We start from the raw sequence: 23,722 nt of genomic DNA, 5'->3' as shown, positions 1-23,722 counted from the left end.
AATGGACAAGGGGAACCTACATTTTTTAACAATCCGGTTCCTTCCTTTAGGCCTGAATGGCAACCAGTGGAATCCTCTTTAGTTCCTCATGGTCTTGTTCCTTCTGAGTTCAATTATCATTTAAATTTCCAAAGATTTAATCCCTCTCCATCTCCACCGCCAAATGTTTTCCATGCTCAAGATGTTAAATTATGTGAAATGTACAATGGATATAATGTAAACATAGGCACCACAAATTGGAATTGCCCAACATTTGATCAGACTAACAGATATTCTGATTGTGATGAGAGGAACAGTATCATACAGACCTCTAGAAATGGCCACAATGAACAAGATGGATGAGAAAATAATGGTTTTTGTGAAAAGAGAGAAGAATCTTGGGAAGACTGTTCTCTATTCCAGATGGAGAAAACAGACAGGCTTATTAACCAGCAGTTCCAAGAAGAAAAGCTAAAGAGGCTACTTATCCTTTTAAGAGGTCTACCTGGTTCTGGGAAAACGACATTGTCTCATGTTCTGCTTGGTCAGAATCGTGGTGGCATCGTCTTCAGCACAGATGATTATTTTCAGCATCAAAATGGGTATACATATAATGTTAGACAACTTGGTGATGCCCATGACTGGAACCAGAGCAGAGCAAAGAAAGCTATTGATCAGGGAAGATCTCCAGGTATAATAGACAACACTAATACCAAAGCTTGGGAAATGAAACCTTATGTGGAAATAGCTATAGGCAAAGGATACCAAGTGCAGTTCCATGAATCTGAAACATGGTGGAAATTTGATCCTGATGAATTAGGAAAGAGGAATAAACATGGAGTGTCTTGTGAAAAGATTGCACAGATGTTGGATCACTATGAGTATAAAATGTCCAGCTCTATTGTAATGAATTCAGTAGAACCTCCACATAGAAGGTCTGAGAGACTTCGAAGACAGAGGTGGAGAGGCTGTGTAGACTTATGGAATCACTTTGATGTTGCAAAATAACTAATAATCAGTCTGCTTTTAACTAAAATGAGCTTGTGACTTCCCCTTAAAAAACAAGCATTAGAACTTTCTGGAGGTTTTTAAATAGGTTCAAATCTAATAAAAAAGAACCATCATTACCTCACAGAGTTTGTTCCCAGAAAACTGTTTAAATTTTAAAATGTAAATAAAAAGTAGTATATAAATTGTACATTATTTTAAATAATTTTTATTGTACTAATTTTAGTTTCAGCAAAACATCTGAATAGTGTGGTATGAAACAGAATTCTTTACTTCAGTTGAATCTTAAAATAATTTTGTTGTCCAAAGTAGAAACTATTGAGCAGTTTTTAATAAGTTTATTGTAAAAATTGGTTATAGATAAAATCTTGACTATCCTCCCCCAAAACAACTTGGAATATGCAAAAACATAGCTAACTTGCTACAATGTATTCTAATATTTTATATGGTACTCATTTCTTTATATGGGTAAAATATTGTTTCTACAAATATATACACAAACATTTCTAAACTCCAACCAATAGATTTTAATTTTAAAAATAAATTGAATAGTCCCTTAGAATTGATTATAATAAAATTTTGCCATAGGGTAAAAAAAAAAAAGTTGAGTGACTTACCCAATGTGTCAAAGGCAAGAATTTGGAAGCTTGTTCATCTTGACTCCAGAGATATCTCTCTCTCCACTACTGAAGAGTATGAAACTAGAGGTAATATCTTGATGAAAAGTAATAGCTTATTATTTAAGTGATAGTGGAATCATATTACATATAAAGTACATAGAAAATAGTAGATTTTGAGCAGAAAGATGTTATTATGGGAAATCTTCTCAATGTACAAGTAAGGAAATTGGGTACAAATCTTGGGGTAAGGGGTGAAGGTCTTTTCTTCAATGGCTTCAATAGTTATATACTATTTAAGTATATAACTATACTTAAACTATCCTATCATTTTTATGAATCTGTATGGGCCCTTCACCTAAATTATGGAATGTCACAATACTTTTCCTTGATAATTAGAATCTATTACTCCAGGCAATACATGTATTCCTTGAGCTGCTAAACCTGATTTGGGTAAAATCTGTACAAAGTGATTTTTTAGGGATTCTTATGCATATTCCAGTGGGGATTTTTCTTATTTCTTTTCTGTCCAACCAAAAGTCCTCTAAACAATGTAAATCATACCCCACTGAACAAGGTCTTCCTGGGTACGGCGCTGGGACATCTGGCCTCAAAGTCCCATACTCAATATTTGGGATCTTATGTGTTTGTTGTTTTCTAATTTGCAGATTTGGGATCATCTTTCTGGCTAGAGGTGTACTTCCTCCCAATGTTCCATTATTCAAATTACAGAAAGTCATGAACAAATTATCCTTCCAATGTTGATATGAATTATTGAAACCTAACTTCCTTAACTGTTCTTTCAGTAATACATTCATTCTTTGGATTAATCCAGATGCTTGTGGATAATATGGAATATGATGTATCCCTTCTTTATTTTTTAGTATATAATACTTCTTCATTTAATTACCTTTGAAATGTGACCCACTGTCACTTTGAATCTGCATTGGGGTTCCATAATATAGACTTATGAGATACAGAGTTTTACAGGCGTTTTTCTGGGTTGCATTCTTAAAAGGACAAGCCACTAGGACACCTGAATAGGTGTCAACACAAGTACATATAAATCTGCATCCTTTATCTTGATGGAGTGGACCAATATAATCTATTTGTGAGATTTGGGTTGGGACAGTTCCTCTTGCTATCTCTCCAGTTACTACCCAAGGAACAGATTGCTTTTTTCCCAATTGACATAAATGACATTCTTCTGCTATCTGTTTTAACAGTGAATGAGAGATACTAATACCTCAATCTTGCTCCCACCAGTGTGTGGCCTGGACCCCCAAATGGCCTGCTGTTTGATGGACCCATTTTTATAATACTGGATCATCAGTTGTTGTCAAAGTAGGTAAAATATGTTCAGTAGAAATCTTTGCCATTCCATCAGCACGAGCAATGTACTCATGTTCAGGCATGGTGTGGGCCATGTGAGAATCTACATGAAAAACTAACAAGTCAGTGACCAAGTACATGTTCCAGATATCTTCCCATAATTCCTTGCCCCAGACTTGTTTGCCATGAATTTCCCAATTTTGATTTTTCCACATGGGCATCCATGTAGCTACCCCATTAGCTACCCTGAATCAGTGAATATATGACACTGTCCTCCTTGTTCTATTTTGAAGGCTTGATCTACTGACATAAGTTCAGTATATTGACTACTTCCATTTATCCCAGTACTTTCCAAAGTCCTTAACCTATAACATCATGCATTATAGGTTACTGCTTTCCAATGTCTTTTTTTTTTGGTACAAATATTTTGCTGTTTCATCAGTAAATCATGCATGTCTCTTTTGTTCTTCAGTTAATCCATCATATCCCTCATTCCATTTTACAGAGGATTGTACCAACTGTTACTTTGGCTCAGGGGGTGTGTCATTCCCCTCAATTTCTATGTTTGCTACAGATTCATATAGAGCAAACTTTTGCCTGTTTTCGCTCTATTTTGAATATACCACTTCCATTTGATTATACTAGCTTCTTAGGCATATCCAATTCTGTGAGAAGCTGGGGTATTCATAACCAGCTCATAATCAGGATTCCAGGTATTAATATCACTTCATGACCCAGAGTCAGTTGTTCAGTCTCCACCAAAGCCCAATTTGCAGCTAACAACTGCTTTTCAAAAGGTGTACACTAGACTCCAGATGAAGGGTGTTTCCTACACCAAAATCCCAAGGGTACATGTCGGCTTTGTTGTTTTGGTCATAAACTCTAGTTTGCATAATCATCAGTTAATTTCTGGGTTTTAGTAGCATGAAAATTTAACATATCAATGTTTTAATCTGGGATTGAATCAAGAAATGCAAAAGCACCTAGACCTTGAGGAGTTCTACTTCTTCTGTATTGTTTCCTGGCCTGAGTACCCCTGTGGTTTTGCACTAAATTCAAGGTACTATATTTTACAGTACTTCATGCACAATTCCATGATAAGCCTAAAAGCATACAGGTAGAACCTCAACATAGTGAAGGTCCTCCAAATCCTTCTATATGTTGTTGTTGTTGTTGTTTAGTCATTTCAGTTGTCTTTCACTCATTTCCGACTCTTGGTGACCCCATTTCAGGTTTTCTTGGCAAAGACACCGGAGTGGTTTACCTTCTCTAGCTCATTTTACCAATGAGGAAACAGAGAAAAACAGGGTTGAATGACTTGCCTAAAATCATATAGCTAGTGAATGATCTGAGGCAAAGTTTGAACTGAGGAACATGCCTTCCTGATTCCAAGGACAGTATTTTATCCCCTGCACCACCTAGCTGCCCTCCTATTATATGAGAATCAATTAAATAAACTGGATAATTTCAGCTTCAAGAAGACAGGGATATGGAAGTTTCCTACATATATTTCAAAGGTTTAAATGCTGCAGGATATACTAGATTGCTTCTGCTGCATATATCTAGGCACACCAGGTAAAACTTATATGAAGGTACATTTAAACTCTATATTACTTGTAGACCATCTTTTGAAATTCCACTAAAATTCCACAAAAAAGGAGATCAATGAAGGAGTGTCAGTCCTTACAAATTTAACACTGGGATAAAAATAAATTAGTAAATATTTATTAAGCACCTACTATGTGTTACACTGTACTAAGATCTAAGTATATAAAAGTGGCAAAAGAGAGTCCATGACCTCAAGGAGCTCAAAATCAAAAAGGAGGAATCATGCAAACAAAAATATACAAACAAGCTATAAACAGAATAAATAGTATTTTTTTTTTGCTTCTTTTGGAGGGCAATTGGGGTTAAGTAACTTGCCCAAAGTTACACGGCTAGTTTGTGTGTGTGTGTGGGGGGGAGTGTAGGTGTGTGTGTGTGGGTGTGGGTGTGTGTGTATGTGTGGGTGTTAAGTGTCTGAGGCAGGAACCCAACTCTGGTCCTCCTGACTCCGGGCCAGCACTTTACTCACTGTGTCACCTAGCTGCCCAATAGTAAATAATTTAACAGAGGGAAGATATTAGAATTAAGAAGGGTTGGTCAAGGCTTCTTGTAAAATGTGGGATTTTAGTTGGGAATTAAAGGAAACCAGGAAAGTCAGTAGGCAAAGCTGAGGAAGGAGATTCAAGACAGGCAGAGAAAATGCCCACACCTGGGAGAGATGTTCATGAAAAAGGTCAGGAGGCCAGTTTTATTTAATCAAGACATAGATGTCAAGAGTAAGATGTAAAAACACTGGAAAAGTAGGAGAGGGCCAGGTTATGAAGGTCTTTGAATGCCAAACAGGGCATTTTCTAATTGCTGCTAAAGGCAATAGGAATATAATCTTTGCCCATGATTAGAACTGCAAGGAAAATCACTTTGGTGGTTGGAAAATGGATTGGAGTTGGGGAGAGACTTGAGGCAGATAGGCCCATCAGCAGGCTATTGCAATGGTCTTTGTGTGAAGTGATGATAATCTGTACTAGAATGGTGGCAGTATCAAGAGAGAAGGGGGCATATTGGAGAGATGTTGCACAGGTGAAATTGACAGACTTTTCGCAACAGATTGGATATGGAAGGAGTGGTAAGAGTTATTCCAATGTTGAAGATGATACCTAGTTGTGAGCCTGAAAGACTGGGAGAATGATATTGGCCTCTACAGTAATAGGGAAACGGGGGGAAGGGAGCTTAAAGGGGGAAATAGGGTATGATCTTGATAAAAATCCACCAAAGAAGACTGAGGAGTGATCAGAGTGGTAGGAGGAGAATCAGAAGAGAGTGGTGTCCATCTATATACTGACTTCACTGATGAGAATAGTAATTATATAGGGCATGGTGGATGCTATGATTTCACATGACAATATTTTATATTTCTTTTGTCCAGTTAGTTATAATTAGATGAATATTAGAAGATTATTCACATGATAAAACTGACAAATCAATCTATATAGCAGATTCCTGGCCTTGAGGAACTTGTCTTAGGGAGAGAAATTGCACAAAAGAGGAATATCTAGAGAATAATATTTCTTTCTTTTTTTTTTTTTTTAAGCAATCGGGGTTAAGTAACTTGCTCAAGGTTACACAGCCAGTTATTTCCAGGTGTGGTACTGAGCATCTGAGCCCTGATTTGATCCAGGTCATTCTGACACTGGAGCCAGTTCTCTTACTCGCTGAGCCACCTGACAGCCCCTAAGCAATTGGGGTTAAGTAACTTGCTCAAGGTTACACAGCCAGGTGTTTCTGGGTGGGTGCTAAGTGTCTGAGCCTGGGATTCGATCTCCAGGTCATTCCAACACTGGAGCCAGTGCTCTTACTCGCTGTGCTACCTGGCCGCCCCAAGAATAATATTTCAATCCTTGAGCAAGTATTAGGTGTTTTAGCCCAGGGTATAAATGCTATAATAGTCCAAAAAATGAGAAATCACTGTAGAAATATTAGTCAGATGGAGCTTCATGAAGGTTGTACAATTTGAAGTGGGCCTCAAAGAAAGTGTAGAATAAAAATTAAATAATCTTTCCTTCCTTCCTTCCTTCCTTCCTTCCTTCCTTCCTTCCTTCCTTCCTTCCTTCCTTCCTTCCTTCCTTCCTTCCTTCCTTCTAAAATAGCAATCTAGAAATAAATATGTGTACATGCCATACATGTATGTTCATAGCTAGGTAGTACATTGGAAAGAGCACTGGATCTGAAGTCAGGGAGATCTATGAACAAAACCCATTTTACACATTTGTGAACTGTATGACCCTGGGCAAGTCACCTATGCTTTGTCTGCCTCACTTTCTTTTCTTTTCTTTTTTTTTTTAAAGCAATTGGGGTTAAGTAACTTGCTCAAGGCATGTAATGGGAATGTAAATTTTAAAGATCTTCCCTGTCCCTAGGCTAAAGTGCACCTGGAACCTGGGGTGGGAGGCTTGTTTTTCAGTAGATACTTCTTGATTGGCCAGTGAGTCAATAAGGTTGTTACATTCTCTGAGCCAGGAGAAGGCTATATAAGCCCTGATGTGTAGCTTTGTTTTGGGGCTCACTTTGAGAAATGTTCTGTGATTTGATCATATGAAACTCTAGGAAGCCGTTGTCCAGGGCCCACCAGCTTTGAAACCCAGATGTTGTTTGGTGTGGATGTAATGATTGGACAGTTTGGAAATCTGTCTACTTGATCTGTTTCTGTCCTGATAATTCTGTCTGTATATTCTGAAGTTTGGGGTGCTGACCTCTTTCCCCTGAACTAGGTAAACGATACATATTTGACTGATTAAAGTAAGCTTGTTAACCCATTTTGAGTTGCTTTCCTTTATCAAAGCAGATCCAAGAACCTGTGTTGGCAGACACTCTGAGGATGCTTGGGGTGCTTGCTGCTACAGTCAGTTATTTCTGGGTGTGGTGCTAAGTATCTGAGCCTGGATTCGATCCCCAGGTCATCCTGACACTGGGGCCGGTGCTCTTACTCGCTGAGCCACCTGGCCGCCCCGTGCCTCACTTTCTTCAATTATAAAAAGGAGATGATGATAGCATCTACCTCCCAGGTTTATTATGAGGCTAAAATGAGTTAATGTATTTGTAAAATACTTTGCAAATTTTGAAGCACTATATAACCATTGTTTAATATGATTGAACAATAAGATTTTTAAAAAGAGAAGAAAACCAAATTACTAGAAAATGAAAAGGGTAAATATACCATAAAAGAAGATGAAATCAAAACAATTAGGAGTTATTTCACCCAATTATATGCCAATGAATTTAACAACTTAAGTGAAGTAAAAAAATATTTACAAAAATACAAACTGCCAAGATTAGCAGAAGAAGAAATAGAATATCTAAATAGAGCTATTTTAGAAAAAAAAAATGAACAGGCCATAAATGATCTTCCTGAGAAAAAAGCACCAAGACCAGATGGATTTATAAGTGAATTTTTAAAAAAATTTAAAGGCTAACTAATTAATTCCAATACTAAATAAACTATTTGGAATAATAGGGAAAGAAGTGGGTCTTACAAAACTCCTTTTATGAAACAAATATGATACTGACACCTAAACCAGGAAAAGTAAAAACAGAGAAAAGAAAATTAGAGACCAATTTTATTAATTAATATGGATGCAAAAATCCTGAATAAAATGCTAGCTAAAAGACTATAGTAATATATTACAAAGATTATGCATTATGACTAAGCAGGATTCATACCAGCAGGTCAGGGATAGTTTAACATAAAGAAAAATATTAAAATAATTGATTAAATCAATAATAAAATTAACAAAAATCATGATAATATCAATAGATGAAGAAATTATTTTATAAAGTACAGCACTTATTTCTATTAAAACCCCCCACTTGAAAGTTTAGGCATAAATGGATTTTTCCTTAAATTGATAGGAAGCATTTATCTAAAACCAGTAGCAAGCGTTATTTTAATAGGGCTAAGTTAAAAGCCTTCTCAGTAAGATCCAGTGAGAAATAAGGATACCTACTGTCAGCAATACTATTCAATATGGTATTGGAAATCTTAGTAATAGCAAAGATAACAGAATGAAATAGAAGAAATCAGAATAGGAAATGAGGTAATAAAACTATCACTTTTTGCACATCATATAATGATATACTTGGAAAATACTAGATTCAACTTAAAAGTTAATCAAAATAATTAACAATTCCTACAAAGTAGCTGATAAAAAGTAAATTCAGATAAATCATCAGTATTCCTATATATTAACAACAGGATCCTGCATAAAGAGATAGCTAGAGAAACCCCATTAAAAATAACTTTAGGCAGTATAAAATACCTGGGAATATACATACCACTTCGCAAACTAAGGACTATATGACCAAAATCATAAAAAAGTGTACACAAATAAAATCAGATTTAAATAAATGTAGAAATATTGATTATTCATGGGTAGTCAGGGCAGCGTAGCTAAAATATCAATTTTACCCAAATTAATCTATATTTTCAATGCCATCTCAATTAAATTATCAAAAAATTTCTCTTACAGAGCTGGGAAAATAACAAAATTCATTTGGAAGAACAAAGAGTCAAGAATATCAAAGGAGCTAATGGGAAAAAATGTAAAGGAGGAGGTTTAGCAGTACCAAATCTTAAATCATAGAGTAGTAATTATTAAAACTATCTGATACTGGCTATGAAATAGAAATAGAAAGAGAACAGAGTAGACATATAGTCTATAGAAGCAAATGAATCTAGTTACCCAGTGTTTGACATGTGTAAAGATGTAAATTTTAGGGATAATAATTCTTTATTTGGTAAAAATTGTTCAGAAACTTAGAAAACAGTCTGGCCGAAATTGGGCATGGAACAATATCTTACACTATTTATAAAGACGAGATCAAAATGGATACATGACCTAGATGTAAAAGTATATATTACGAGAAAATTTAAAGAACATAGAACATATTACCTATTAGACTTATCGATAGGTGAACATTTTATGAACAAACAAGAGATACAGAGGGTTGTGAGATGTATAATGGCTAATTCTCATTACATTAAGTTAAAAAAAAGTTTTTGTGCAAATAAAACAAATGTAGCCAAGATCAGAAAGAAAGGGGGAAAATGGGAGGGGGGAATTATAGACAGTTCCTCAGATAATGGTCTAATATCTAAAATAGATTTTTTAAAAATGTCAAATCTATAAGAATATAAGTCATTCCTCAACTGATAAATGGTCAAAGGATATAAGCAGCCAGTTCTCCAATGAAGAAATCAAAACAATTTTTCATCATATGAAAAAATGCTCTAAATCATTATTGATTAGAGAAATGCAAATTAAAACAAACTTGAGCTGTCTTATCATGTCTACCAGATTAGCTGACGGGTAGTAGTGAAAAGTAAGAAATGCTGGAGATGTGGAAAAATCAGGACCTTTACTTATTGTTGGTGGATCTGTGGACTGATCCAACCATTTTGGAGAGAGATTTGGAATTATACCCAAAGAGTTATTAAACTACCTAGACCCTTTGACTCAGCCATACTACTATTAGATGTTTCCCAAGAGGATTAGGGAAGAGAGAAGAGGACTTACATGTTCTAAAATATTTATAGCAGCTCTCTTTCTGGTGACAGAGGACTAGAAATTGTGGGATGCCTGCTAATTGAGGAACTGCTAAACAAATTGTGGTATATTTTCATAATGGAATATTACTCTGCTATAAGAAATAATGAACTCAATGACTGTAGAAAACCACAGAGTGATCTCCAAGAAATAATGAAAAGAGAAATGAGCAAAACTGAGAGGACATTGCATAGTAATAGCAATATTGTTTTAAGAACAACTTTCAGAAATCAAGTCATTTGAGTTATTTTAAAGACCCAAATTAATCTCAAAAATCCTATGAAGGCAGATGTCATTTGAATCCAGAGAGGAATATTGCTGTGGTATAGGAAATGATGAGTTGGTTGATTTAGGAAAACATGGAGACTTGGACCTGTGAAGGTAAATAAGTATATTGTGTAACTATGTCTATGTTTATAGATATCTCTATCTATCTATCTATCTATCTATCTATCTATCTATCTATCTATCTATCTATCTATCTATCTATCTATCTCCATCCATGTGTAATTGTTACCTTCTTTAGGATAGAGGTGGGGAGTGGGAGGGGAAAAAAAAAACAAAGTAAAAAGTGCACAACAGAGAACCAATGAAAACCAACAAGGAGGCAAAGAAAACCTTTGTTATAAAAGCAATGTGTAGTATTTATTATAGAGGTTTTTTTGAAATGGAAATGTATTGTTTCATATGGAAACTCTTGTATGGTCTTCTTTGTACATGGCAATGTTTTGTTTTCTTTTTTTTCAGTTTTTATTTAAGGGTAAAATTAAAACTTAGAGCACTATATAAATACTAGTTATGTATGGCTATAGATTTGCTTATTTTCTTTAGAAGAGAATGTTGCTTGGATATGGGTGATTTGCTCTATTTTATATCTATTATACATGCGTCCAAACAGAATTCAGAATTAGGAGCCAGGGTTTTAGGGTGCTATCCTTTATCAAGGAATATGTGCTGTTTTGTAATAGAAAATGGGTGAAATGTACTACCCTGGAGAGTAATATAAATAATGAACAAAATGAAATGGAACAAATGTATTTTAGAAGACAGAATAAAATAAATATTAATTTGAAAAGTGCTGTTACACACACACAAGCACACAATTCATGAATGAATGCACATACATGGAAAAATTTCAATGATGGCCATGGTTTGAGTTCATATAGAAGACTCAGCTCTAGTTGTCTCTGAGGAGACTTGCCCTTAATACTGAGAAAGAAGGCATTCATTTTTAGCTTTTCATTCAGAAATGAGACAGTCATTTTTCCATTAGATTATTAGAAATATCATTCATGAATACTTTATTCCCTGGTGGTATTTTCCACAGCAAAAGAGATCAAAATTCATTCCTTTGAAGATTCACATTGTCAGCTGCCGTGATTTCCTGCACAATTAACAACCATTAATTAATGTTCTTTTGGACCTCATGATTTATGCTGTCATATTATCGAGAGATAAATTTTAGCATTTCCAGCTGCAATCTCAGTAATTATTCAGGATTTCCATAAGGTTTTCAGAAGTTTTCATCTGTCTCCTATCATCACTAGAAAGGACATTAAAGATGAAATTCTGGTTGGTCAGAGAGGGCACCTGAATTAAGGATTCTTAAGATATGATAAAATGATTGACTTAAAGAATTTTTTTCAATGATAATGATGCTAATAGGGCTTACTTTCACTACTCTTATCCAAAGAGAACCGTTTCAGTCTACATAATTTACATAATTAAAGCTGCCTAGTGACCCAGCACATCTCTTCCCCACTTTCCTATAGGATTATATATTTTCAGGACCAATGGTCAAAGAACAGTTGTATGACCTAATATCCTTTGACTGATGTAGGATAATCATTACCTATCCTCATTGTATAAGAATTTGGTGTTGGATTTCGAGTCAGAGAACATGGATATGAATCCTTTATAACTTTGAAGAAGTCTCTGAACTCAGATGTGTCAAACATTTGCCTGCCAGACACATGAAGTCTACAGCCATTCAGAACTACATTAAAAGACAATTGGGAAACATGTTTCCAAATAAATAAAATTACAATACATCATACATAATATTAATTTCTGGTATTCTAAGTCAATATTGCCACAGGTATATATTTCTATTTGAATTTGATATCCCTAATATAACTGATTTAGAGCTCATTTTATTCCTCAATAAAATAATGGAGTTGGACAAATTCTCTAAGAACACATCACATTTTAAAACATAATATAAAAATATAGCATTGTAAAAATATTCCAGTCTTTAGCATGCTGTGTATAAAAGCTCTTTTAAGCTTCCCTGTTGGTTGTCATCACCTAGGAGAGGCAGTGTGACAGAGTCTTAGATTCTGGAGGACCTGGTTGGATTAAATCCTTGTCCCTGATGTACCCTCACTGTCATTATGGGCAAGTCATATAATCTCTCAGGGTCTTAGATAACTCCTGAAGATTATAAATTAGTGATAGGTTGCCAGGAAGTGATTTCCACAACATGACTTTCCTAGGCTAATGACATCATAGCTCTATAGTGAAAGCAACAACAGTTGCAGCAGCAGCAGTAGCAGTAATCATGCCACCTAGCCCAGTTCAAAACAAACAAAAATCTCTAATATCCACATGTCACTTTAAGGTTTACAAACAATTTTCCTCACAATCCTTGGATTGTGAACAAGGCATTATTATCCATATGTGTGCGTGTGTGTGTATACATATACATATACACACATTAGAAAATGGAGGCTTTATTAAAGTAAGTAATTTAATTGTTGTCACAAAAGCTAGTGTCTGATTTGAGTTTGAACCTAGGCCTATCATTGAACCTAGGCCTACATATGACCTAGTGTATCATCTATACCATGCTATTAGCTGACATAGTTTTTCATCTGTGGACATCTATATAACTTATTGTGTTAATTTCTTGACAAAAGGGAATTTTAAAAAGTTTTTTTCAGGCATAGTATTTGGTGTTAGACAATTTAATGAACTCAAATAGAAACAGGGGCCACTAAACCATGAATTTACCTTATTTATTTTGTATTATATTTTTTAATTTATTTTGCTAAATATTTCCAAATGGCATGTCTCAGGCCATATGAGAAGTTTTGCTGCAGTTTGCACCAACGGTGTTTGAGACCTCTGCCGAAGAAAATGTTAAAGGTTTCTGAATGACACAGACACAAACACACAGATACACACACAGGCCTATTATTGGTATAAGAGAATGTCAAAGTGTCTGAAAGTCACACACCTTTCTTAAGATATGTAACATAAATATGATGATGATACAATGGGAAAATTTAGGCCATTTTTCAAATTATGTAAAATAAATGAAAATATGATAAGAGAATGGGGATTGGAAACTGATCCATATTTAAATATAATTATTGCATCACTCATGTTGGTCCATATAATGCAAGTGAATATAGACCATAAAGGAAATAAACATATAAATTAAAGCAAAAATGACAACAATAATAATTTTAGGTTGCTGATATTCCCTTGACTAGAAAGAAACTAATCTGTCCTGAGCACATAAAGTGAATATTTTCCTATCATGTACCTTTGATGAGGGTCCCATGGCATGGAATTCTGAATATGACATAAAATCTCAAATAAATCATCTCATAAAAACTTCCTTATTGAACTAATAGAAAAGGATTTTTAAAATAATCTGATGATGTATAAGCCTAATTACTTTAAATTTAACAATAGCTATAAATAATGAAATTGTCATTGTTAAAAATATGGAAAGGTGTTATGAAAATTAAATAGTTCCCAGTAAAGTTCCTCATTGGTTGCAGCAGTATGTATGACTGATTTTTTCCTCATAGCAGACTTACTTCATCTTTTGAAATATTGATCCATTACATAATAATATATGACTACACTTCAAATTTCAACCATTTTCTTGCTTCAGGTTCTGGAAGGTTGGTAAATAAGACAAAAAAACTGTTTTAAAAAGTCAAGCCACCTAGTAGCTGCTAGGAAATATATTTTCCTAGACATCTCTGAAATGATGGAAAAATAATTCCATCCCAATGTTACATACATAATACATTTGCACATTTAATTTCTAAGAAAGGTTAATTACATTGCACTGTATTAATATGACCCTGCATGCATACTGAAACCATGAAGCATAAATGATTTTTTAAGTACACACTGAAGAAGTAGATTTTTCCCTCCAGGTCTTTTCGCTTTGCTTTTGTACTCAGCCAAGCAAGAGGAGATATGCATATCTCTACTGTGCGTGTACTTAGGATCCCTGAAGTTTAAGCCAGAAGGAATATGAGAAAAAAACTCAGTAACAAATGTATTTTTTTATACCAGCATCTAAACAAAGAGGAACCATCATCACCATTCCCCCTCCCCTTAAAAGAAAATACTCCAGCAGAGCAAAGATGGCAGAATAAAAACAGGAACTTGCTTAAGCTCCTGCATCAACCACCTCTAATACCTATAAAATTTGATTCTAAACAAATTTTAGAGCCATAAAACCCGCAAAGCAACAGAGAGAAACAAATCTTGCACTGAAGACAGCCTGGCAGGCTTACAGGAAGTGTCTACTGCACCAGGCTGGGGGCTAAACAGTCCCGTGTGAGACAGGTGGGCCCAGACCCAGGGCAACCCCAACCAGTAGCACTGACCATCCAGATCAGACTTCAGGAGAGTGAATCACCAGCAGTTGTGGAAGTTTCCAGACTTCTCAACCCATAAATGCCAAAGAGAAAGTGAAAGGTCAGTAGGGAACTCTGTTGGAACAGGGTGGAGAAGAGCATGGTCTGGCCGATGCCCCAGGGGCAAGATGTGGTAGAGGCACGGGGCAGCAGCTGCTGCCATGTGGCTGCCTCCAGAGCTCCTGGTCTGCAGATTGTAGGGGGACCAAGCAACCATTCAGAGGGTAAATGCTCTTACTTTGACCTGCTTGGATCTGGGTCACAGTCTTTGGTGGTGGTGCTGGGGTGAGGAATGCCAGTGTGCCAGAGCTTGTGGTGGCTATAGAGAGGGCACGCTCCTCATAGCTCTGACAACATTTGCTAAAAACCCCAGCAATTTGGGACAAAGCTCTCTCCATTCTGGAAGCAGAGTTCTACCATGGCAAAAAGCTCAAAAGTCAAGTAATTGGATGGCAAGATAAGGAAACAGAGGTAGCACAATTATACCATAGAATCCTTTTGGGGGGACAAAAAGAGTCAAAACATGGAACCAGAAGAAGACAACAAAGTCAAAACTCCTACATCAAAAGCTTCCAAGAAAAATATGAACAGGCCATGGAGGAGCTCAAGAAGGATTTTGAAAATCAAGTGAGAAATGCAGATGAAAAACTGGGAAAAGAGAAATGAAGAAAATCATGAAAAGCGAGTCAACAGCCTGCTAAATGAGACCCCCCTAAACACTGAAGAAAATAACTGCTTAAAAAATAGACTAACTCCAATGGCAAAAGAGGCCCAAAAATCCAATAAGGAGAAGAATGCCTCAAAAAGTCGAATTGCCCAGATGAAAAAGGAATTTCAAAAACTCACAGAAAACAATAATTCCTTCAAAATTAGTTTGGAGCAAATGGAAGATAATGACTTTATGAGAAATCAAGATACTATAAAACAGATCCAAACAAAAGAAAAATTAGAAGGTAATGTGAAATATCTAATTGGAAAAAACCACTGACCTAGCAAACAGATCCAGGAGAGATAATTTAAAAATTATTGGTCTACCTGAAAGCCATGATCAAAAAAAGAGCCTAGACATCATCCTTCAACAAATTCTCAAGGAAAATTGACCTGAAATTCTAGACCCAGAGGGCAAAATAGAAATTGAAAGAATTCACCAATCACCTCTGAGAAAGATCCCCAAAAGAAAACTCCTAGGAATATCATAGCCAAATGCCAGAGTTCCCAGGTCAAGGAAAAAATTATTAAAAGCTGTCAGGAAGAAAGAATTTGAGTATTGTGGAAAAATAATCAGGATAATACAAGATCTAGCAGCTTCTACATTAAGGGATCAAAGGTCTTGGAATATGATATTCCGGAGGTCAAAGGAGCTAGGATTAAAACCAAGAATCACCTACCCAGGAAAACTTAGTATAATGCTTCAGGAGAAAATATGGTCATTCAATGAAATAGAGGACTTTCAAGTATTCTTGATGAAAAAACCAGAGCTGAACAGAAAATTTCAAATATAAGAAACAAGAGAAGCATGAGAAAGTAAAAAGGAAAAAGAAACCATAAGGAGCTTATTAAAGTTGAACTATTTACATTCCTACATAGAAAAATGGTCATTGTAATTCATGCGCCTTTTCTCAGTATGAGGATATTTGAAGGGAATATATATAATATATATATATGTATTTGTATACATACATGCATATGTATGTATAGGAGGGTGTATGTGTGTTTAAATATAAATGTGAGCATGTATATATGTGTGCATATGTATACACAGACAGAGGGCACAGGATCAGTTGAATAAGAAGGATATCTAAACATATCTAAAAAAATAAAATGAAGAGGTGAGAGAGGCATATAATGAGAGAAGGAGAAAGGGAGAGATAGAAAAGGGTACATTATATAAAAGAGGCAAGAGAAAACTGTTACAATGGAGAGGAAGTGCAGGAAGGTGAGAAGGAATTTGTCAACCTTAACTCTCATTGCATTTGCCTTAAGGAGGGAATAACATACATACATGCTCATTTGGGTATCTTGCCCTACATTAAAGTAGGCGGGAAGGAAACAAGAGGGGAGATGACAGAAGGGTGGGTAAATTGGGGGAGAGGGTAGTTAGAAGCATGCATTTTGAAAAGGGACAGGGTGATAGTAGAAAATAGAATAAGTGGGGGGGGGATAAAATGGAGGGAAATATAGTGAGTCTTTCACAATATAACTACTATGGAAACGTTTTGTGTAACTATACATGTACAAGCTATATTGAATTGCTTGTCTTACCAGTGGGGGTGGGTTAGGAGGGAAGAAGGGAAAGAATTTGAAAATCAAAGTTAAAAAACAAATGTTAAAAAAAATTGTTTTTGATATGCAACTGGGAAATAAGGTATACAGCCACTGAGTTATAGAAATCCATCTTGCCCTACTCGAAAGTTAGGGAGGCATGGGGGAGGATATAAGGGAGAACCGAATGAGGAAAGGGGTATTCAGTAGGCTCACTATCTTGGGTTGGGGTTTAGAAGGAAGAAGGAGAGAAAATTTGTAACTCAAAATCTTGTGGAAATGAATGTTGAAAACTAAAAATAAATAAGTATAAGATTAATTTTTTAATAAAAGAAAAAATACTACAACCTAAACAAATTTTGAAAAATCCTAGTTAAAGATTGGCTTCCTCTTACTCTCCTTGAATTAATTAATCTCAGAGTTAACAGAAGAAGCTCCACTGCACATTGTTCACTGTGCAATTCAATATCCATTTTATAAGACTGGAGGTGATGAATTTCTCCTTACCACAGATTGTTGCCATTTAGTGAGAGAGAGAGATAGAGAAAGACAGACAGACAGAGAGAGAGAGAGAGAGAGAGAGAGAGAGAGAGAGAGAGAGAGAGACATCCACGGAGACAGAGACACAGAGACAGAGAAAGGCAAAGAGAGGCAGAGAGAGATACAAAGAGACACAGAGAGGATTTATTAAATACTTAATACATACCAGACATTCACTGTGCTGATCAGTAGAGACACATGTAGAAGCAAAAAAGACAGTCCCTGCCTTCACTAATCTTACATTATTTTTTTTTGTCTTTATTAATTTTTGTTTACTTTCAGTTTACAAGATTCAGTTCTACAATCCCTTGAGTTTCAAATTTTCTCCCCCCTCTCCCTTCTCTCTCCCCCCATGGTGGCATGCAATCAAGTATAGGGTCTGCAAATACTTTCACATTGTACATTGGTCAGGTTATAAAGAAGGATTGTAACCAATGGAATGAACAATGGGAAAGAGGCAACAAAACTAAACAAGAAAAAGAAAGAGAGCAGATAGTTTGCTTCAGTTTGCATTCAAGCTCTGTTCTTTCTAGTTCTTTCTCTGAATGTAGACATCTCTCTCCATCATGAGTCTTTGGAGTTGTCTTATAACCCTGCATTACTGAGAAGAGTCCAGTGTATCAAAGTTGGTTGCTACACATACATTGTGTTTGTAATTGTGTACAAATATCTCCTGGTTCTGCTCTTCTCACTCAGCATCATTTTGTATATGTCTCTCCAGGTAAATATAAAGTCTATCTGCTCCTCATTTCCTATAGCACAATAATATTCAATTACATTCATATACCACAACTTGTTTAGCCAATGTTACATTCTAATGGGAGATGACTACATATAAAAAGAAAATTTAAAAGAGGTCAAGGATATTGCAGCATAGTGTAAATATGTTGAGAAAGTGGTGTGAGATACATGGTCTGGGACAAGACAAAATGAAAACTTGCTTATGAGAGCCTAGATTCTCAGGGTCATATTGTTTGTTTTTATTATTATTATTATTATTTTTTTAGATTCAAAGGCCAGGACACAAATACAGAAAAGAGAAAAAAAAACAAAAACATATCATAAACTTAAATATTGGAACATAAATACAAAGAAAGGGAAAAAAGTATGTCATGCAAGCAGAACATAAGAAAAGATTCAAAATATGTAACAATAAATTTTCATTTCAGGAAAGTCTGTATGATAAATAATATATGTTGTGTTGAGAACTATCCATCTTTTCTTTGATTCCTTTTAAGTTCTCTTATTTTCTGCTGTGCACTTTTTTACTTTGGTTTTTTTTTCCCCTCCCTCCTGCACACAGAAGGCTAAAATGAAGTTTGGAAAGGTTTCTCTATAGCTATAGATACACACACACATATATTTATATAGACATATACTTTCCCAAATTCTACTCCTGATCTATTTTTTTATGTTTATGCATATCTCTTGTTTCCTATCCCTCCTGCCTCCTCTACTTTACTTCTACCCACTACCTTGCACTCTTATTAGTTGCCTATGCCCCTCAAAGGATCTCTCCCCTATCTTCCCATAATGTAATGTAATGCCAAGGAAAGGCAATTTCCCAAGGTTCAAAATACCAGCATAGGTGCTCTCCATTTTATTCAGTGACAAATTAAGAACAGAGAACATCAAAACATGACATCATTCAAAGTTCAAAATGCAGCATTTACTAAGTGTGATTAAATAATCTCCAAGTACTACCCCACCCCAGGACCTTACATTCATTTAATCAATTACAAAGTCCCCTTCTAAATACTACTCCACCCCTAGGCTGTACCTTCATTTAGTCCACCACAAAGCCCCTCTTCTCAAATGGAGATTAGTTTCCAATCATAAGTAAAGTACATTCATTTGTTCAATCACAGAGCACAAAAAGGTCAAAAGTTCCCCACCCCTGCATCACAACTGAATCTACCCCAGAGTTAGTTTAAGCACTGCACTTAATACCCAAGTGAAGGTCTTTTGTTCATCTTGACACAAGGCAAGTTCTCAGCAATCTTAGTTCCTGGGGAGACAAGGCTTAGCAAGGCCACAAGATACATTGCCAGTCTCTTCATTGATTCATCCTCTGTCTGCAGAACAGTCCTAGGACCCCTGAAAACATTAGCAAAACCCTCTCCCAGGATTTCTGTAAACATACAACAAGAAAATCCTTCTTCAGGGCTTCTGAACCAACAGAAAGGTTCCCAGACCCCTGCAACAACAGCACTGTCCTTCACCAGTGGACAGTATTCACTCTCTGTCTGCAGGACAGTCTCCAGACCCCTGCAACAACAACACTGTCCTTCACCAGTGGACAGTATTCACTCTGTCTGCAGGACAGTCTCCAGACCCCTGCAACAACAGCACTGTCCTTCCCCAGTGGACAGTATTCACTCTCTGTCTGCAGGACAGTCTCAGGAGCTCTTAACCAGCAACCAGGACTTCTTCAACAAAAGGACTGTCTTTCACCAGTGGACAAATCTGGCAAAACAACATCAAAACAGACAGACAAAGTACCAGCAAAACAGCCATGTCTCCTCAGTCCTTGGCAGCTATGGGGGCAGGTCTCAAAAGTCCAGGGCAATTCAAAGTGGCCCTCAGCAATCCTCTCAGTCTCTCTCTGCCTCCATGAGGGTGCTTGCAAAAAGTTCTTCTGCCTCTCTCTAGTGTCTCTCCAAATCTACATCACCAGCTCCTCCCAGTTCAGGACTCTCTTTTCACATCAACAAGTCCACCCCACAGGTAGGATTAACAAGCTCTGGGTTTTAACACAATCAAACCAAAAACCAAGCCAATACAGGGGAATCTTTAAATGCCATTACTATTACACATTCCTATAAATATAAACACCCTTCTATACCCCCATTTACCTATTCCTTCACCCTCTTGTCTAAAGATCCCTCTCTTGTCCTCCCCTCACACTCTATGTCCCTACTGTTTTATTTCTTCTGAATTTAGAAGACTTTTATGCTCTTCGTAGTAAACATATATTGTTCCCTCTTAAACCCATTCCCAGTGAAAGTAGGTTACCAGAACCTCTAGTGCACCTCCCCTAATTTCTCTGTTTGGATTCTTCCATTTGTACCTCATTTGTATAAAATAATTACTCTTCCTACTCTGAAAACTGCCTGTCCATATCCTTTGACCCTTTATCAATTGGGGAATGACTTGTATTCTTCTAAACTTGACTCAGTTCTCTATATATTTTAGAAATAAGGCCTTTATCAGAAACACTGGTTGTAAAAATTCTTTCACAGTTTTCTTCTTCCCTCCTAATCTTGGTTGCTTTGGCTTTATATAAAAAAAATTCAATTTAATGTAATCAAAATGATCCATTTTGTATTTGATAATCATTTAATATCATTTGAACCTCAATAAGGGTCACAGTCTGAATTAATCTAGGAGATCAAACTCCTTGGCCTTACAGATATTCCCTTCTTTACTCTCTGAGTAAACCCAGAATGACCCTTCCTGTGTAACACTACAAAGTTAATCAGAGCATTCTTCTGTTAATGACTACCAAGGACAAGGTGCCTTGACCAAATGCTACCTTGAATAATGGGATTTTTCCTTATCTTAATGTTTTTATGAACATTTACTATGTTATGGCATGTTAATGGTAAAGAAAACAGATATCACGGGTTGTAATTTCAATCAACACTTTGTCAACTCTCTTATCTTATTGTATTTACCACCTATTTAATTAAGAAAATTCCTTTCTCATACTATGATTAATCATATATAAAAGAACATAAATTTGAGTGGTATAGAGATCCTGAGTTGCAATTGTTCTAAAATGTATTTAAACCTTTTAATTCCCTTTCTCAAACAGTCAGAATTCATACTGGCTCCTTGTACATATACATACTTTCTAGCTTTAGCTAGCTTTAGGGGAATAAACAATATTAATTTATATGCCACCTAGCCTGTTTGCCTCTTTTAACCAAACTTTCAGGTCAACACATTTCATAATGTTCTCTATCTCTTGTTTGGTCATAAATTCTTCCAGTCTTTATAGATCTTATAGACAAGCTATTCCTTGCTCTCCTAGATGGCTTATAGTATCAGCCTTTACATTTAAGTCATGAACCCATTTTGACTTTATTTTGGTTTACAGTGTAAGATAATGGTCTATGCCCAGTTTCTGCATATTATTTTCCAATTTTCCAAGTAGCTTTTTTTCCCCCTTTGGGTTTATCAAACAGTATATTACTATATTCATTAACTACAGTGTCTTGTTTACCTAACCTGTTCCACTGATCCATGATTCTATTTCTTAAGCAGTACCAAGTAGTTTTGATGATTGCTACTTTTTAACACAATTTAAGATCTGGTAAGGCTAGGCCACCTTCCCTAGCATTTCTTTTCATTAATTCCCTTGATATTCTGGATCTTTCATGCTTCTAGATGAATTTTGTTATTATTTTTTCCAGCTTTATAATTTTTTGTAGTTTGGTATGGAACTAAACAAGTAAATTAATTTAGGTAAAATTGTCATTTTTATCTTATTAGCTTGGCCTACACATGAGCAACTTAGGTTTTTTTTCCAATTATTTAGATCTGACTTTATTTGTGTGGAGTGTTTTGTAATTGTGTTCATATAGTCCCTGGGTCTGTTTTGGCAGGTAGACTCACAAATATTTTGTAATGTCTACAGTAACTTTGAATGGAATTTCTTTCTCTATCTCTTGCTGTTGGACATTGTTAGTAATATATGGGAATGTTGAGGATTTATATGAGTTAGGAGGTTTGTTTGTTTTCTACTTTAATATCCTCCTCTGAAAATGGATCCCATTCATCTCCATTTCTATATTAGTTTTCTCTGGTTTTATTCCTTCTCCTTTACCTGTGCATTTTTTTTTTTTTTTTTGTGGTAATAATTTAATTTTTGTAATCACCTCTAGCCCTGGGGGATGGAAAATGGTGCTTCTTCCCCCAAAGCCTCAGTTCTCTACATTAGTCTGAAACCAAAGTCAAACCTTCCAACTCGTATAAGTGCCCACAGTCAGCGGCTTTCTGCCCCACTGGTGTGCTCACCAGGCATGGGCTGGTTCCTTCCCTCTTCACAGCACAGCTGCGTCTGACGTTCCGGGTCAGCAGAGATTCCCTTGATGTTCCTCGGCTCAGACACCAACTTCTCTTACTAACCTGGGGGTAAGAGTTCTTGTAGTTCCGGCCAAGGCAGCCTCTCAAACTAACTCACCCCAGGGCTTGCTGCTTCTTGTTTAAGCAGCTTGCAGCTTGTGGTTAAAGCAGATCCTAGCCTGGAGATGTTTACCCCTCCCTGGGAGCAAACCTAGTCCTGGGATTTTTCTTCTGATTTCTCAAATTGTCCCAGGAAGATCCCGGTTGTGTCCCTATTCTTATTTATTTTTACTTGCATTTTGTTCAACCTAAGGTGCTATTTTAGATCTTTTATGGGTGAAAATCTTGAGAGTTTAGGCTTTTCCAACCTACTCCATCTTCCCAGAATTCTTTTCAGGGTCATATTCTAATGTTCATTTGAGAGGGTAGACACTAGGGATAGAAATTTTAATTGGAATGGAGGCAACATGTTGTAGAAATATCCAAAATGTTCCCACATTATTTTCTCATTAACCCTAGATATGCCCTTTATAGCAAATGACAATAAATCTACTCTGTGATGGGGTCTTTTTTTCCCGTTCTATTTAACTCAACATTTCTTAGGACGATGGTTATAAACAGAAGAAATGCATTGGGAACATCCAAATATATAATCTGATCTGTAGTTTGTGGAAAGGGGTATGCCTGATGAATAGTTGAGTAGTTTTTGACTCAGAATAATCCCACGCAGATTTTTATAAAGAGTGAACTGTAGGACAGTTGGGAGGAGATTTTGGCATGCAAAAAGTGGAAAGCAATTCCACTGGTGGAAAATACCAGGTGTCAGAGATAAACAGTAAATAGGTTTGTGGTCACTTTACCTAAACCTGAAAGTTTTAACTGGGATGCCCATAAAATTTAATACAGTAAGTTCTGCTTAAGGTTATGTAGTGGGGAGGAAGAGTGGCAAAGGGAATGTCTTTTGGACAAAGCAAACTGGATCTGGCACTAACCACTAAAGTGGGGGCAATTTAGGAAAATCTGATATTCTCAACACATAAGGAGTACCCTTAAAAATTCTTCCACCTCTCTCTGCCACCTACCCTTGTTTTATTGGTGGACACTG

The 23,722-nt window shown here is 36.1% G+C and overlaps 1 protein-coding gene across 1 annotated transcript; it reads left to right on the top strand.

The window, feature by feature from the left end:
* Positions 1 to 46: 46 nt before the first annotated feature.
* On the top strand, positions 47 to 1,432 carry LOC138150904 (NEDD4-binding protein 2-like 2). Its single transcript, XM_069074331.1, is given in 1 exon segment — positions 47 to 1,432. A coding segment is annotated over 1 exon segment (789 nt). The 5' UTR covers positions 47 to 198; the 3' UTR covers positions 988 to 1,432.
* The last annotated feature ends 22,290 nt before the right edge of the window (positions 1,433 to 23,722 follow it).

Source organism: Petaurus breviceps, unplaced genomic scaffold (assembly GCF_028583685.1).
Source record: "Petaurus breviceps papuanus isolate PSGF00001 unplaced genomic scaffold, PetGlider_PUasm1.0 90895, whole genome shotgun sequence".
NCBI classification, from domain to species: Eukaryota; Metazoa; Chordata; class Mammalia; order Diprotodontia; family Petauridae; genus Petaurus; species Petaurus breviceps.
The sequence above is the reverse complement of the archived record's forward strand: the minus strand, read 5'-3'. Positions and strand labels throughout refer to the sequence as shown.